The following is a 13,101-nucleotide window of genomic DNA, read 5'->3' as shown; positions in this document are numbered from 1 at the left end:
ACATAGCAAAAACCAATCGAGTCTTGCATAAACTAAATGAGATGAGGTGAATTACCCCAAAGCAGTAAGGCCTTGGAAATCCGATAGAAAAGATCACCCTACTCCAAGCCCAAATGTGGCTCACTCTCCTCTCACACACTAGGACATCCTTGTTGTCTCACTGTGAAGACACATGGGAGACTAAGAAAGAAATGAACAAGGTCCCAGGAAATGATCCACAGGCTGCAGGTGGAGCGGAGGCTTGCGCCTGGTGCCAAAGCTGGCGCCTCTCAGTCTGAGGACATAGCTAGAAAGGAAGTTATATGACAGGGCGAACAGGGGCTGAGAGGAGGGGTGGCCTTTACAGCTGCAGAGAGGTTGGTGCCAGGCGGCTCGGATGCTGCTGATATGATTGCTGAGAGGTGAAGCATCCATGGATTTGAAGAAGCCCAGGACCACAGGTTCCCTCGTGTCTATCCAGGCCTCTAGCCAGCTGCACCTGAGCCACTTGGGGGCTTTAGAAAACATATGGGTTCTGGGCCCCACTCTGGAAACCATGGTTCCGAGGGTTTGGAGTAGGGCCTGGGATTCCCTGGTGATTCTGGTAGGGTTTGGGGTCAGAACCCTGACTTGGACTTTAGCCTCTAAAGCAGTGGTTCTCAACCTGTGGGTCGTGACTCCTTTGGTGGTCGAACGACCGTTTCACAGGGGTTGCCTAAGACCATCCTGCATATCAGATATTTACATTATGATTTATAACAGTAGCAACATTACAGTTATGAAGTAGCAACGAAAATAATTTTATGGTTGGGTCACAACATGAGGAACTGTATTTAAAGAGTCAGAAGGTTGAGAACCACTGCTCTAAAAGAAGGGACTGACTTTTATTCAAGTGACAAGAGGCCCCTGTGGGCACCAGAGTGAGGTCCTGAGAGTCTGTCCCAGCAGAGATAGTCCCATGACCCAGGCTTCCAAGGCCTGTGAGGGCACCCTACATTCCTCACGGGGGCTGGGTCTCAGGTGTGGGGGGCACTGATGGCTCAGGAGCCAGGAGAGGATACGTGGGAATGCTCTGTAGAGTCTAAGAACATTATAAAAAAAGGAAGGGCTTAAGATGATGATAGTGTGTGTGTGTGTGTGTGTGGGGGGGGGGTGTTTCCAAAGGGAAAAATTAACGAGAAAACAGAAGTTACTGACGTACTAGTCCATTAAATTTTGTCCCTTTGAACCCATTCACCTCCTCTCTCCCAACCTGCTTGTGTGAAATATCATAAGTTGTGCAACTGTCTAGTGAGTCCTCCTACTGAGATTAGAACATCGAGGCTGAAATAAGCTAGATAATCATCTTTTATCCTGCAGCCATTTTCATATTAAATATGAATGAGATGCAGGAGCGCTACTCAATGTGAGGAAAACCTAATTGTGAAATGATGGTGCGCATAGGACCCTAGCCTGTGAGACAGATCCTTGGAGTCGAGGCTGATCGTAGCTCTATTTGCTCCAGCGGGAAAGATGAGAGAAGGGCAACTTCAGCTGCTTCTCTCGCACTGCCACCTCCATTCCTGCCAACGCCAAGCGGCTGAGGTAGGCTGGGTCTATGCAGTGTGTGCACCTGATAGACTCACCTGAGAGACAGAAAGGTACACTTCCTAATATTACGGTTTGCTTAGGTTCAAGAAGGTGAACGAATAATATTTGTCTTGTAACTACCTGACAAAGGACCTGCAAGTATACTATTCCATTTAATGTGCATGAAGGTGGGGTAGCTGGATGTGGGGTAGCTGGACTTTGGAGTAGGACAAACTTATGGTCAAATGCCAGTTTGACCATTTTCTAGCTGGGTGACCTTTGGCAAATTACTTAACTCCTCTGAGCCTCTCAGTTCCCTTCCCTGTGGTACGAGGATGCTAAAACCTGCCTCGAAAGACCCGGTGTCACGAGGCAGCAATGAAGCAACCACACAAAGCCCCAGCAGGGCCCCTCACGCAGAGCAGGCACTCTGAGTGGCAGCTCACCTTCCAAAACTGGCAATTCCAGTAAGACACCCAGTAGATCGGTCTGGGCCTTTGCTAGATCTATAGAGTCTACTGTTTCTCTCCTGAGTCCTGCCAGCCAAGCCCAACAGACATTCCCCTGCTGGCCCAGTTTCCGGTGCTTGCTCCCTGGCTGGCTGAGCTGACTGTGGGAATGCACACCCGAGGAAGCCTGGCAGAGCCGCTCCTGGAAGACTGAACCTGTGCCATGTAAACACTGCACTTAGCCGATGATGAAGTGTTTAAGCACCCCTAGGATCCACAACTTACTCTACCTGCAAAAACATCCATTCCCTTCTGAAATGTTTTGGTTGCTACAGTCCAGGATGGTGACAGAAATGCTTTCAATCAAGGCACTGAGCTCAGGAGCCCTGTGTGGACACATTGGGACGGACGGCTTTCTTCTGAGGACCAGCATTCACCACGAAGGCCAGGAGAAGCCACACTGACTCCATCTTCGAGGGCTTCCTCACTGTGACACTGGGGACAGTCCACGTAAACTTGGAGGAGGGGACGTTGACAAGCCAAGGGCCATTTCAGGTAAAATTAGAACCAGAGTCTGTGAAGCATGAAGGACGTAATGGTTCCTAAATTGAAGAACTTTTCTCCATATCCTGAGATACTTAAATCATGTTTTACTGAATGTTAATGTAAAGAAAGAAAACAAAAATCCATTCTTAAAAGAGGTCCTGAACTAAAACTTTGCTTTAGATTCATTCCTGAGGAATAATTTAAAAGTCCTAGTCTAAGGTGGCAGAAGCTCCCCCGCCCTCGAATCCTGGCGTGGCCACTGGGCCCATGCATTCCGGAGCCGGGGCTTACATTCACAGAGCTTCCATTTCTTCACCTCCATAAAGAAATAACAAAACCCCACTTACGGGGCAGGTGGAATAATGGCTGTCAAACTGACTTGTGCCCAACTGACACATGCTCACTACAACCACAAGCCTTCCTGATTCGACTGCTCTCTGGGAAGGGCCTGGCTCGTGCCTGCTTGCTCTCCCAGTGCCTACCATGGGCCCGGCACACAGCACGGGCTCTGTAACTCTGTGTTAAGGAAAAGGACACCTGTGAGTGCAGTTCACTCATCATAGGCTGTCAGAGCTGAAGGTACCTCAGGATCACTTATTCCTCACTCTACACACAGGAACACTGAGGTCTAGGAAGTTTAACTCCCCGGATGTGTACAAAAAGTGACAGAACTGAGCTTCAAAACCAGGGTTCCTGAATCACAGATAATGATGCCAACCACATAAAAGTAATTGCTAAGGTTTCCTGAGGACTTTTATGTGCCAGTCTGTGCTTTGCTCAGATTTCTGAAACCCTTGTAAAAACCCATTTTACGCATGATGAAATTGAGACTCAGGGAGGTTAAGTGACTTGCCCAAAGTCACAGAGTTGGGGTCTGAGCCCAGGAGTGTGGCTCCCATATCCAGGTCTTAACTAGATGCTGCTCCATATAACTGCTCAGCACTGAAGGAAAGAGTCTAGAATCTGATGGCTGTAAGCCGCCCCGATCAAGCTGGGAAAGTTCCAGCTAAGAGAAATTTTTATTAATATTAGAAAAACCAAGAGGTGAAAGCACTGGCATGAGTGCCTTACTCTTCCTGAATGCCTACACGTCAGGCAAGATTTGGGGGATTTGACTCAGAGTGGGTGCTACCTTATTATCTCCTTGGCTTTCCCAGCTCATCATGAAATTTTTCTCACTCTGGAAGAACACATTCAGGAGAAGACCAAACCTCCAATTTTCCTGTGTAATTTTGGCAAAGCTCCAGTTTCAGATCTCCACCCATCTGCCAGCCGCCACCCCACAAGCCTAGCTGGGAAGACGCTCCCTTTGGTGATGGGATCTGTCTCCACCTCCACGCTGGGCGGGCGTCACGCTGACCACAGAGCATCGACGCAGAATCAGCAAAACTCTTCCTTTGACTCTAACAAGTTCCATCCCCAAATTGTTAAAAGCATTCCCCACCAAGACAGCAGTATTGCTTAAAACAGTCCAAAAAGGGACGTTAAAAAGCAAAGGAAGAGAGCCGCTGTAACAGAGGTACAGATGCCAGGCAGACAGAGTCCCCACAGGGCCCAGCTACCCACCACGTCCGGCGCCTTCTGGATCTGCGAGGCCAGCTGGAGAGAGTGGTTGGCTGACGAGAGCTGCTCTCTTAAGGTCTCCGCCTCTCTCTGAGCCACCTCTGCCCTCTGAAGGAAATGAAAAGGGTGAGAAGAGAAAGTACATTCAGTTTAACAACTGACAATTATTACAAGAACATTCATCAATTCATGCCTGACTGACTATAATTGATTTTCCTAAACACTCAACCTAATAAATGCTAGAAAAAAACATAGAATGTGATGGATTTTTATTTTAAACAGTACAAGGAAGAAATAATTGAGCGATTATGACAGTAATTTAACGCTAGGAGCAAGGAATCCCCTGCTGATAGTAATGCTCCGGCCCACTGAATTTCCCAGACTGAATAAATACAAGTGGAAATGGAGTCTTTTGATTCAATTTCTTTCTCTTCTCATAGACCAAGAAGATTTTATTGCAGGATTACTCCTGGGAGTAATTCTCACGGGTAAACAGTGAATTAAAGACACTCTGGCCATTCTCTTCCTAAAAACATGCACAATGTTGTGGTTGTTTTCCTTCGGCAAGTATTTCCATAAATGTACAGGGTGTAAATGCCACTTCTTTTGTGAGGGCCAGGCTTATTTCAACATATTTAACCCTTCACCCGACAAAGGTTTCTAATGCCGATGCTGCCATTCCAGCCAGCAAGCCAATTTGGGGCCAGAGGCAGGAGGGTGGCCAGGCCCACTGAGGGTGGGGAGGAACAGAGCTGACTACAGGAAGGAGGTCCAAGAGAAATGAGTAAACACTTCTATCATTTGCATGTAATTCCCAGCCAAGGAAACCAATGCCACTGGATAGCCAATCAGGATTTCCCACTGAATGGCAAGAATAGGTCACCCTAGTGTTTGCCACGTGAGAGGCACTGTGGTGCAGTGGGCAGAGGTTGGGTATTTGGGGAGAGAGGGACCAGGGCCAGTTACCTAACTAAGCTTCCACCTTCCCATCTCCAAAATGGAAACGCCGCCTCGCTCTCAGAGACCTCGCAAGGATTAACATCTGCAGAAGTGCACGGTACATAGAGCTCATTCAGAAAGGTTTTATTAATGGGCTTGTCCTGAATTTACAATTACAATGAGATGAAACTCTAAGGTGGGTGAGAAACGGTAGCTAATTCACATTGGACACGCAGGCTGAGAAATATCGTGCTCATTCTTTCTACCAGACTTACATTCTGCTAATAGAAAAGATTAACGAGAAAAGCCTGGCTGAGCAGGGCTATTTCATGTGTTTTCTCATTTTGTGGTGTGACGTTATGGGTCTACTAATTGCTAAGAAAGACTGAAAAAGATAAACAAGAAGTTAGCCTGCCCCAGTACTTGCTGATCAATCTTGTTGTGTAAGAACAGGCCGGCAGCTTTATCCCATCATGTGACGGCAGCACAAATCTATCTGCTCTGCCTACAGACAAATTAGGATATTCCCAAGAGCAGTTACTTCTGTAGGGTGGTGCTGGTGGCCGCCTGCCCTGCTTCTCCAGGAACTCTTGGAATTGCACTCAATCTAATTCACACGGCGCCTGGCCAGGCCTGTCTGTGCTCAGGAGTCACCTCCCTCCCTCTCTGCTCCAGAGACTCTAGAACAGTGGTTCTCAACCTTCCTAATGCCGTGACCCTTTAATACAGTTTCTCATGTTGTGGTGACCCCCAACCATAAAATTATTTTTGTTGCTACTTCATAACTGTAATTTTGCTACTGTTATGAATCATAATGTAAATATCTGATATGCAGGATGTATTTTCATTGTTACAAATTGAACATAATTAAAGCATAGTGATTAATCACAAAAACAATATGTAATTATCCATGTGTTTTCCGATGGTCTTAGGCGACCCCTGTGAAAGGGTTGTTCAACCCCCAAAGGGGTCACGACCCACAGGTTGAGAACCGCTGCTCTAGAAGCACCCACCAGGAAAGGCGGCAATGTGCCCGTGTGGCGAAGATGGCAAGGTGATTTCTAGTTCATGCTAACTGCAGGAAAGTCTTTTCAGTGAGAAAGATTTCCCAAGGTTATATCTAAACGTGCCACTCCAAGTTTCTTCTGATAAACATGTCCTATTACGGAAAGTTTACTCTTCACTTTCTAGTTAGCTAAACCCTTGGGCATAATGTCTCCATGACTTTGCCAGGAATAAGGTGCATTTTGACACAGTTGTAGTCCCGTTGCCTAGGAAAAATATTTCTTAGCCTGGTGGAGGTGTTCTGGTAGCAGCCAGGCGGCAGCATCACTGCCCACCCTGTCTGGCAATGCTGGCTCCGAAGTGCTCCGGAACCACCAGGGCTCGGCAGCCTGGGCAGGAGGTCCCCGACCAGGATCTCATGCAGGCATTTAGCTGCTCAGAGCAGAGTGCTGTCTCATCAAAGGCCAGTGGCTCACAGAACAGGGATCTAGCTGCTGATGATTTCACCCTTGGTTTGCATAATTTTTCCAGAGCTGCTGTACTTCATTCCGTTTCCAAGTTCATGTACAGAGTGGCTGTGACCTTTCCATGCCGGTCACAGCCGCTAATCACATTTGGCTTGGCTACTCCACTGCAGCTTTGTGATTGTTTAGAATATGTATTGTTTATTTAGGCTTTATACCTTGAGTACATAAAAAACAAAACAATAAAAAAAATGAGTTGAGGTGGTTTGTGCAGCCAAACATGGACTAAGCTGAGCAACTGAAAATGAAACAGGACTGAGAGTGGCTGAGAGGGAGATTCTGTAGTTGTAAATTTAGTCCCGTCTTTGGCAGCTGAGGCAGAAAGGGGTACTATGTCGGGTCGGCACCGTGGTGTCACTTGTTTCTGGGGTCTCCCATCTTCCCACTGTCCACAGACCTATCAGATAAAGTCTGGTTGTTTCTAGAACTGGAATCAATGGCAGGAGATGGAAAACTCTGGTGCTGTTTTCTGATCTGGAACCTCAGATGTGGCTGCTATGAGGCAGACACTCCATTCTGTTTCCACTGGTGGGGTCCCTCCTCCCCTGTCCCTCCAGAGGCAGAGCCTGGGGACCAAAGCCAGGGCTCCCACCGGCAGCTGGTGACAGCGCTGGGTGTGGTTTAGTGGCCACCCCATGGCAAGAACAGCGCCTTGCCTGAGCTGCTCTCCCGGAGATTCCGCTTGCTGGCTGTTGCTCACTTTCTTTACTTTTCTGAGAAGTGAGAGTAAATGCTGGAAGTAAAAGAGGAGCTAGAGCCTGAGGTGACCCCACTTCAGTGATTCTATAGGAGAGAGGTGAGGAAGCTCTACTAAGAAATTTATTGCCATGTGTCCCAATAAATGTAGCCCTGCACTGGCAACCAAAGTCCCCGGATAGACCTGCTGCCCATGTTTCCAGGACTCAGCACGCATTGGTTTGGATTTCTTTCTCAGGTCAGCCAGGCTGAACGCTGGAACTACAAAGGCTACCCATGTAAACCTTACTTGTGACAGCCTGAATCAACTTCAGGAAAGCCAGAGGAGCCAATTTCCCTATCTCCTCCTGCCCCAGGGACTCTCTCTCTCTCCATGTCTTGAGGCCCACCTGACCTGACCTGGGAGCCCAATTTATCACACGAAGAAACCAATGTTCCCAGGAGACCCAAGGAGTGACCAGGGGTGCACACATGGCCAACTTACTGGCAAAGAGCCCAGGTGAGACCAGCACCTCCAGCAGGGCCTGCTCGCAGCAGGTGCTCAAAACTATTTGTTATATGACTGGGGGTTTGATGGGTGGGGGAACTCTCAGAGGTGTGAATGCTTACCTCAGTCTACAGGTAGGGAAGCATGTGCTGGGAGACAGGATTTGCTCAAGGCCACATGGGTGGGAAACGGGAGATCTGGGATTCAAACTCCCCACCAGAACACAGAAACCTTGGTCAAAGAAAATGCCACGCCTTGCACTGAGTTCTTTTTCTCTTTGCATTTCTCTCAATCTTGACTCCTCCTCCTTAATGGAGTTAAACTGTGGTTTCCAACTGAACCACCACATGAGAGGGTCTTCTGTTAGGGTAGTCTCTTCCTTAACCATCAGGCAGGTGGCAGGAGGGGGAGCACTTGCTGAGAGAAGGTCCTCCCGCCCTGCTGGGGCTGCTCTGAAAGGAAGGGCGGGTGGAGGCGCAGCCAGAGAAGCCAACCCAGTCACTAGGCCCACAGACAGTGTTTCATGTGGTTGGAGAGTACACAGTTGTGGTTTCTTATTTCCTATGAAGTCTCAAAGGTTCTGAACCTTTATTGCCACCAATTACGACAGTATTAATGCAAGTGCCTTGAAGTTTAACAAACAGGTGCAAATGAGACCGGACCTAACTGATGGTCGGTAGTGGACCCTCTTCTACTTCACACCAGACGCAAAAGCACTTCAGCAATAAAATAGAGCTGCAGGTCTCAGCAGTACACCGTGACTACAAAGCTTGTGCAAAAATACTGTTATATGCCAATGAACTAGTAAACTGCTCCTCCTGGGGGTTTCCCCTGATGGGGATGGGAAAGGCGGCTGAACCAGATGTCTGGCTGTGCCCATGCTGGTGTGTGGCCCTCTGTAGACCTCCTCCTGCCCAGTCCACCTCCACTCAGCTCCACTGGGACCGCCTCACTTCAGGCCCATGTCTTCTTTGCCTCGATCTATCACAACAGCTGCTTACTGCTCCCCTGGCTTCCGGTCTTTCTACCCCCATTCATTCTCCAATGTATAGCCAGAGTGATCCTTCTAGGACTCATCTGATACCTTACTTCCACCCATGATTCCACACTGCTCTCAGGATGAGGTCCTCCACACACCTGACTGGATCCCTTGCTATGGGCCCACTCTCCCTCTCTGAACCTCATGGTTCTGGCTTATGGAATGGCCTACACACCCAGAGCTCATCATGTCCCTCCTCGCCTGCCTGTATGCGTCCTCATGCCTCCCTGGGGAGTTTTTCTCCTTGTGAGTCGTCCTCGTCTACCCACTGAGCCACCTAGTTCAATCCCTCTGTCCATTCATACTCTGTCTGATGCCCCATCTCATATTCTCAGTGAGGGTTGGCCAGCATTGGCCTGCACAATTCTGGTGACAGGGAGCTCACTCCCTTCCACCAGCCTCTGAACTCAGCCATGAAACAGCCAGACCCCTTCTCCTGGCCAGCCCTGAGGAGCTACAAGGACACAATTTACCATGTCCCCGCACTAGGCCTTCCCCTGTGTAATCTTTTAGCATCCTACATTCCTGAAATTATTCCTCTGGAGCTTGGTGTCGAGTCCCTCTGTGGTCTCTCTCTGCTCCCCAAAGATCAGGAATATCCTCAAACCTCCTGGTGTCTTTTGTGTTAGGGTCCCTTCCCTGTCCTGGCCACAGAGGGGACTCTGAATGAACTCCATGTACCTGCTTTCCTTACAGTGTGAGTTCCAGGATCAATTCTTATTCCCTGGGGATGAACTAAATGCTGCAGGTGGTGTAGAATCACCACCTCCTTCATTCTGGAAACTATTTCTATTAATGTAGCCTGAGGCTGCAATGATTTATTTTGGCAGCCACATCAGGCTAGTAACTCACCCTGAGTTGTTGTTTGGAGCTCTCCTATGCCTCTCTCCACCCCACCATGCTGGCATTTCCCCAGAACAGGGCTTTATAATTCTCCCACCAAACCTGTGCTTCTATAGCAACTATAGAATGAATATTTATGTCAGCACCCACTTCTTACCCAGGCATTTTACCTTTAATCTTCAAAATAACCTTGCAAAGGAAGAACTAGTTAGCATTCCCCTCCCTCCCTTTCTCTCACTTAAACATTTCTTAAAATTTTAATTATGGTAAAATACATATAACATGAAATTTACCGCCGTAACCATTGTTAAGCATATAGTTTAGTATATTAAGCACATTTTCACTGTTGGGCAACCAATCCCCACTACCTTTTCATCTTTCCAAACTAAAACTCTGCACCCATTAAACAACTCCCCACCCTGCTCCCCCAGTGCCTGGCCTAATCTCTGTGAATGTGACTACTCCACGGACTTCATGTAAGTGGGATCAGTGTTTGTCTTTTTATGATTTTTTAGCTTAATGTCCTCAAAGTTCATCTTTTTTTCTTTAAAAAAAAAAAAGAAAAAAAAGAAGAGAAATGCAAGTCGTAGCTAACAGACTTGTTCGAGACTGCACAGGCAGGAAGTACCGAGTTGGGAAATGAACCAAGTGTCACTTTGGAGGTGGCACCCTTCTCTATCGCCCTGCCTGCTGTCTTCTAGGACTGAGACCTATCCGGGTGGCCTCAGCCCTTTGAGAATTGCATCAACTTGGCCAAACTTCTGTAGTACCTGGGATTGCCTCAGAGCCTGCATTTGACATTCACAGAATAAGGTTACCTGCTGCACAAATCAGAGCTTATCCCAAAGTGCCATCCAAAGAGAAGGCACCCCCAGACTGGGGAGAGTGGATGGGTGGGAATTTGAGAAACGCAAATGGCAATCCTGTGACAGAGAAGGTGAACCTTCTAGTAACTACTTTTGAGTTTAGGTCTCTGCAAAGTTGAGTGGTGCTGAGTAAAAACAGAGACCCAAAGTCAACTAGCTTCATAAGTAAAGGTAAATAAATACTTAAGCACCTTTGGGAGGTGAAGCAGAAGCAGTGTTTTTACAGAAGGAGCTGAGTGAATGGGGGCACTTGGGAAACAAGACCATTTGAAAGAAAGGCAAAGGGGGCCCTTGTTCTGTGGCCTGTTCCCTAGTGTGCTGGTGAAGAGCACAGGCTCCAGGCCTGGCTCTGCAATGTGCAGCCACTGCCTCGATTTCCTCATCTGTAAAATGGGGATCATAACAGCACTGATCTTAGTGGGCTGCACTGAGATTTAAGTGACTCCATTCATGTGAGATGCCTAGAACAGAGCCAGGCAACTTAGCGCAAAATAAGTTACTCAAGAATTGGTAGCTCTTTCTACTATTACCAGGATAACTACATGTGGTAACGCTATCTCAGGTGCTTCATTCCATGCATCTCTACTAAGCGCCTTCTATGGGCCAGGCCCAAGGTCCTCAGTGGTCACTCTGGGGATACAATACAGAACCCACAAAGTTTTCCTTTAACCCCTAGAGTGCCGGGGAGTGCGATCGCGCTCCTCCTGTCTTTTGCCAAAAGTGCCAGGAGTGCTATCGCGCTCCTCCTGCAGTGTCACTATTAGATGCTAGTAGTTCACTCTTTATGTGGGAAAAAAAATTTAAAAACCTTAACTCAAAATGCCTTGGCAATTTTAGCATAGTTCCTAGGATATTGGTTGGCACTCAAAGGGTTAAGAAAGAAGAAATTCACACATCCTGGGATTATTCTTATGCATAAACTGACCTTCACATTTTAATCAGAGTTGAGGATGATTTTATTGGTCTGGGTAAGCAATGCCAGCCAAGGGGCGGGCACCCTATGGAGCTTGCGGAAGGTGGGAAGTATCCACTATAGACCCAGAAAGGACTTTCACCCTGTGGGGGCTGTGCTTGCTGGCCATGGAGGCACAGCACCATGCTTTCCTGTGCTGTGGCTGCCCAGCTGTCAAACTGAGTGTTGGGGAGGCCATGGCCTGTGCAGTCTAGGGCTGAGGAACATCATGGCTTTGGCTATTTCTCCCACAAATAGAGAAGATAGCCGAAACCGGTTTGGCTCAGTGGATAGAGCGTCGGCCTGCGGACTGAAAGGTCCCGGGTTCGATTCCGGTCAAGGGCACGTACGTTGGTTGCGGGCACATCCCCAGTAGGAGATGTGCAGGAGGCAGCTGGTCGATGTTTCTCTCTCATCGATGTTTCTAACTCTCTATCCCTCTCCCTTCCTCTCTGTAAAAAATCAATAAAATATATTTTTTAAAAAAATAGAGAAGATAAATGGGGAGAGCCCTTTCTTTCCAAAGCAGCAGCACCATTTGCTGAATAAAAATATTTTATTGTTCTATGGAGTCCTCGGAGAAGGAAGGGGTTCTACAGGTGGCCAAATTTTCCAGGCAGCTAAGCATTTAGAGCCACCAATACCATGTGCCTATTTTGTGCCAGACACCGTTGAGGACTTCCTGAAAGGCACCTGTGCCAACTAAGTACCAGCCAAAAGGGGGCTGACCGCTGAAAGCTCTCTCCAGACAAGTGGCTTCACCCAGCAGAGGGGAGTGATAAAGACTTCTCTGCAGCATAATGGCTGCCACACGGGCAGAGGCGGGTATGAGCCACTTCCCAGTGGACCATCACCAACCAGGGGGTGTCTGGGATGCTTGGGTCACATCAAAGACTTTGCCTGTGACTTTTCATGTATTTCTCATGACATCAGGAAAAGTGTTAACATTGATAGCTGTATGTAAAAAATACAAGAATAACTGGCTTCTAACTTAGAGAGAAGCATCTTCCAAGATGACAAATGGCTATGCTAATATGATTTTATCCCTGAAGCCATCAAGCATCCTACCTGGTTTGCTCTTTCAAGGTCCGTCATGATCATTTCAATTTCATCGGCCCTAGGAGACGAGAGGAAGAGAGCGTGTTAGTCAGTAGCCAGCCAGGCTCCGGGGTGCCCACAGTTCTGAACTTGGCAGAATGACTTATAGGTACACATTCCAGGTAGAGTCCCAGTGTAGGGGGAGAGAAGAGTCATGCAGTCCTGTGATCGGGCACCGCTGCTCACTGGGAGGAGGTAGGCCTGCGCTTGAGGTGCTCCTGATCTTGTCAGGGAGAGAATCATAAAAAGATAAAGTACAGTGTCCTGCCAAAAGATTGAATAGAACTCTGAACAGAGTAGTCTGGGAAAACAAGAAATGAATTCTCCTTGGGAGAGGGAATCTGAAAAGGCTTTGGAGGAGATTGCATGTGAACTGGGTTTTGAAGGATGAGTAGAAGTTTGCTAGGACTGAGAGAAACACGAGAAGTGGAGGAGAGGATAGGAATGCAGGTCGGGGACTCTGCAGTCTGCTCTACAAACCACCTGAGTTCACCACCAGCATCTGGCCTGCTCACACACACGGAGTTCCAGGTCCCTTTTTTCCTG

At 47.9% G+C, this 13,101-nt stretch overlaps 1 protein-coding gene across 2 annotated transcripts in view; it reads right to left on the bottom strand.

Moving 5' to 3' along the window:
• Positions 1–13,101, bottom strand: part of CUX1 (cut-like homeobox 1) — a 339,346-nt gene that overhangs the window by 89,896 nt on the left and 236,349 nt on the right. For both annotated transcript variants that reach the window (XM_014550122.1, XM_014550123.1), the window contains exons 9-10: positions 12,526–12,574; positions 4,110–4,214 (exon numbers count right to left, since the gene is read on the bottom strand). In XM_014550122.1, the coding sequence (XP_014405608.1) occupies positions 4,110–4,214; positions 12,526–12,574 (154 nt within the window). The remainder of the gene's footprint in view (positions 1–4,109; positions 4,215–12,525; positions 12,575–13,101) is intronic.

This window comes from Myotis brandtii, unplaced genomic scaffold, assembly GCF_000412655.1.
Source record: "Myotis brandtii unplaced genomic scaffold, ASM41265v1 scaffold583, whole genome shotgun sequence".
NCBI classification, from domain to species: domain Eukaryota; kingdom Metazoa; phylum Chordata; class Mammalia; order Chiroptera; family Vespertilionidae; genus Myotis; species Myotis brandtii.
This window is presented reverse-complemented; position numbering and strand designations above follow the sequence as displayed.